Source organism: Lepidothrix coronata, unplaced genomic scaffold, assembly GCF_001604755.1.
Source record: "Lepidothrix coronata isolate B3197 unplaced genomic scaffold, Lepidothrix_coronata-1.0 Scaffold24, whole genome shotgun sequence".
Taxonomy (NCBI): domain Eukaryota; kingdom Metazoa; phylum Chordata; class Aves; order Passeriformes; family Pipridae; genus Lepidothrix; species Lepidothrix coronata.
Genome location: NW_016690204.1, coordinates 1,610,030 through 1,613,675, shown reverse-complemented (window position 1 = coordinate 1,613,675; position 3,646 = coordinate 1,610,030). Strand labels below are relative to the sequence as shown.

Below are 3,646 nucleotides of genomic sequence, written 5' to 3'. Positions count from 1 at the left end.
CCATGCACAAACACACACACAACTCTGCACAAACACAGCTGCACAGCTGTGCAAAGACACACAGCCACGCTAACAGAGAGACACACACACACAGAGACACACACAGACATACACACCACACACACACAGACACACTCACACACACACAGACACACAGTCACACACACACAGACACACACAGAGTCACACACACATAGACACACACAGTCACATACACTGTCACACACACACACACACTCACACACAGAGAGACACACACTGTCACACACACACACACTGTTACACACAGACACACAGACACACTGTCACACACACACACATTGTCACACACACACAGAGACACAGACACAGAGACAGACACAGACACACAGACACAGACACACAGACACAGACACAGACACAGACACACAGACACAGACACACAGACACAGATACACTCACACACACACCCCCGCACACCGCCCCGCACCATCCGCACCCCGCTCACTCCGCACACGGCGCTGCCCCCTCTGTGCCCCCGAGCCCCGCTCCCGCCCCGCACACGCTCCCCCCGCTCCCGGTGCCGCTCCCGGCGGAAGGCCCGGCCGCGCTCCCCTCCCCTTCCGGCGGCCATGGAGCCGGGGGAGCCGGGCTGGGAGCCGGGGGAGCCGGGCTGGGAGCCGGGGGAGCCGGGCTGGGAGCCGGGCTGGTCGCGGGGCGGGCCGGCCCTGGGCGGGCGGGGGCTGCTGGCCCTGGCCGTGGCCAGCGGGGCGGCCGCCTGGGCCACCTGGGCGCTCGTGCTGATGCCCGGCTTTCGCCGCGTCCCCCTGCGGCTGCAGGTACCCCGGCACCCCCCGGCCCCCATCACCGACCTCCCCCCGACCCCCGCCCTGACCCCCCTGTGCCCCCCAGGTGCCCTACCAGCCCTCCAGCCCCCGGCAAGTGGCCAACGCCCTGGCACTGCTGCGGGGACGCGCGGGGAAGACGGTGGATCTGGGATCGGGAGATGGACGGCTCGTAAGGGCTGGCACGGGGGGGGCGGTGTCAGGGGGCTTTGGGGTGCCCAGGGTGGGCAGGAGGGCAGGGAGGGGGGCCTGTGCTCACCGGGAGGGTGGGTGGGAGACCTACACACATCTGCTGCCCCACTTCTGGCTGTGGGTCTGGGTGGTCCTCCTGGCTGTGGTATGGGACAATTATAGGGGGTTCCAGAGGGTCCTGGGTGGTTCTGGATGGTCCCAAGACAGAACTAGGTGGTCCTAAATGGTCCTGGGTGGTCCTAGATGACCCTACATGGTCCTAAATGGCCATAGACAGCTCTAGGTGGTCCTAAATACGCCTATATAGTCCTAGACTGTCCTAGGTGGTCCTAGATAGTCCTAGGTGGCCTTAGGTGGTCCTAGGTGGCCCTAGATAGTTGTATGTGGTCCTAGACAGCCCTAGAAGACATCACATGCAGGGAGCAGGGTGGGAATGCATGCTCTGGAAGGTGCTGAGAACCAAGGTCACCCTGCCTGTGAGCCAGCTGGAGGGAGGGAGTGGAGCTGGGCAACAGCCCCTGTCCCCTCGGATCACCCCCCAGACTCAACACTGAGATCCTTTGGTTTCACCTCTCTTCCCTCTCCAGGTGGTCGAGGCTTACAAGCAGGGCCTGAGGCCAGCCCTGGGCTATGAGCTCAATCCCTGGCTGCTGTGTCTCGCCAACTACCGCGCCTGGAGGGCCGGGTACCACGGGAAGGTCTCCTTCTTGAAGGAAGATCTGTGGAAGGTAACAGTGTCCTGAGGGTCTGGCTGTGCCAGGGCAGGGCCAGGGTTCTGTCTGCGTCTCCAGGCTGGCTTTGCTGGTGGCTGCTTACTGCTTCCCCATCCCACGCGCTCCAGGGAAGTGGAAAACCACCCTACTTTCCAGGGGGATGGCAGAGCTCCTTCGTGGAGCAGCTTTGAGGAGAGGTCTGTGTGCTGCTGACACGGTGACGAGCTTCTAAGGCTAACATCAGGTACCCCCAGCCTGACTGGAGAGAATCCCTCAGGGAATGTGTTTCTGGGATGGTGCTGGAGGCAGGTGTTTTCCAATAAGTGCTGCTTTCACACCCACATGTCCCCATCCCACATGTTTTGGGGCATCTTTACACCCTCCGAGGTTCAGAAGATCACCCACAAGGCTTGGACACTTAGGTGGTTCCACCTGTTCCCCTGTGCCTGTTGCTTCTTTCATTCCCCTTTTCCTTCCCTTTTAAGGTGGATCTTTCCGACTGCAACAATGTGATTGTGTTCCTGGCCCCCAGCGTGGTAAGTTGGTCCCTCACATCCTGAGTTGTTCAGGGGGAGCTCGAGGAGGCTTTTCTTGGAATAGAGAGAGGATCTGGGACAGAATAAGGCCAAGTGGGCATTTCTGTGAGCGAGTGATTTGGTGCTCAGCAGCAGCAGCGGGATTTATGAAACCATGGAATTGTTAAGGTTGGAAAAGCCCTCTGAGATCATCAATCCAACCATTCCTCCAGCACTGCCAAGGCCACCACTGACCCATGTCCCCAAGTGCCACATCCACGTGGCTGCTCCAGGGATGTTGACCCCACCCCTGCCCTGGGCGGCTGTGCCAGGGCCTGACCAGCCTTTCCATGAAGAGATGTTCTCAATATCCAATCTAAACCGCCCCTGGCACAACTTGAGGCTGTTTCTTCTTGTCCTGTTGCTCATCACTTACTCCTAGTCCCAGCCTTACACAGGGCCAGTACCAGCCCTGTGCTTTGAATGCTTGATGCCCCTGCTCGGGACCCACCAGAAGCTGCCCTGTGATCCCTGGTGGCACTGCCACTACCTGACCGTGTCCTAAGGTTACCTGGCCCTGGCTCTTCTCTCCCCAGAAACCTCCCTTGGCCACGAAGCTCCTGGCAGAACTCCCCGACGGGGCCCGGGTGGTGTCTGGACGCTTCCCCTTCCCGTCCTGGACTCCCAGCAGCACCCTGGGGCAGGGGCTGGAGCAGGTCTGGGCCTATGATATGAAGGAGGTGCGTCGAGCAGCGCAGAGCAGCGCCCAGGGGAGCCCAGTCTGACAGCAGCCTGGTTAAGCTCAGTCTATAACACCAGCCTCATTAAGCCTGGCATTAAGGGTCAGAGCCTCTCCAGCCCTAGGCTCAGCTCAGGACAGCAGTGCTTGGCCAGGATTTGTCCTGGGGACTTGCAGGGTGGCAGTCACTCAGTTTTCCAAAGAGTTTGGGAGAAGCAAGGGAGGAGAAACTCAGACCCAGAAGTCCTGGGATTAACACAAGATTTAAGGACTAAAGCTCCAGTGCCTCTGTATGTTTACTACTTTATTTAATTTTTCAAAATAAATCTTTGGTTGGTTGTTCCTTTGAGGTTTTTGGTTTGCCTTTGAGCTGCAGGACAGTCCTGGAGCCAGAGCATGCCTTGGTCCTGGACTCTGGCTTTGCTCCACTGTCCCTTTGAAGGTAACACAGGAGGGAGTGTGTCCAGCTCACCTCCCTGAAGGATCAGCTTGGCCCTCTCATCTGTGTGACATTCCATTTTCCACTCAAACACAGAGAAAAAAGGGTTTTCCCACCACAGAATCTTAGGATCATAGAATGGTTTGGGTAGGAAGGGACCTTAAGGATCACCTTGTTCCAACCCCCCTGCCATGGGCAGGGACACCTTCCACTAGCCCAGGTTG

The 3,646-nt window shown here is 58.7% G+C and overlaps 1 protein-coding gene across 1 annotated transcript; it reads left to right on the top strand.

Moving 5' to 3' along the window:
- The first annotated feature begins 611 nt into the window (after positions 1 to 611).
- Positions 612 to 3,326, top strand: FAM173A (family with sequence similarity 173 member A). Its single transcript, XM_017808672.1, has 5 exons — positions 612 to 818; positions 892 to 996; positions 1,604 to 1,744; positions 2,215 to 2,265; positions 2,841 to 3,326. The coding sequence occupies exons 1-5, from the start codon at positions 612 to 614 to the stop codon at positions 3,027 to 3,029; spliced, it is 693 nt and encodes a 230-aa protein (XP_017664161.1). The 3' UTR covers positions 3,030 to 3,326.
- The last annotated feature ends 320 nt before the right edge of the window (positions 3,327 to 3,646 follow it).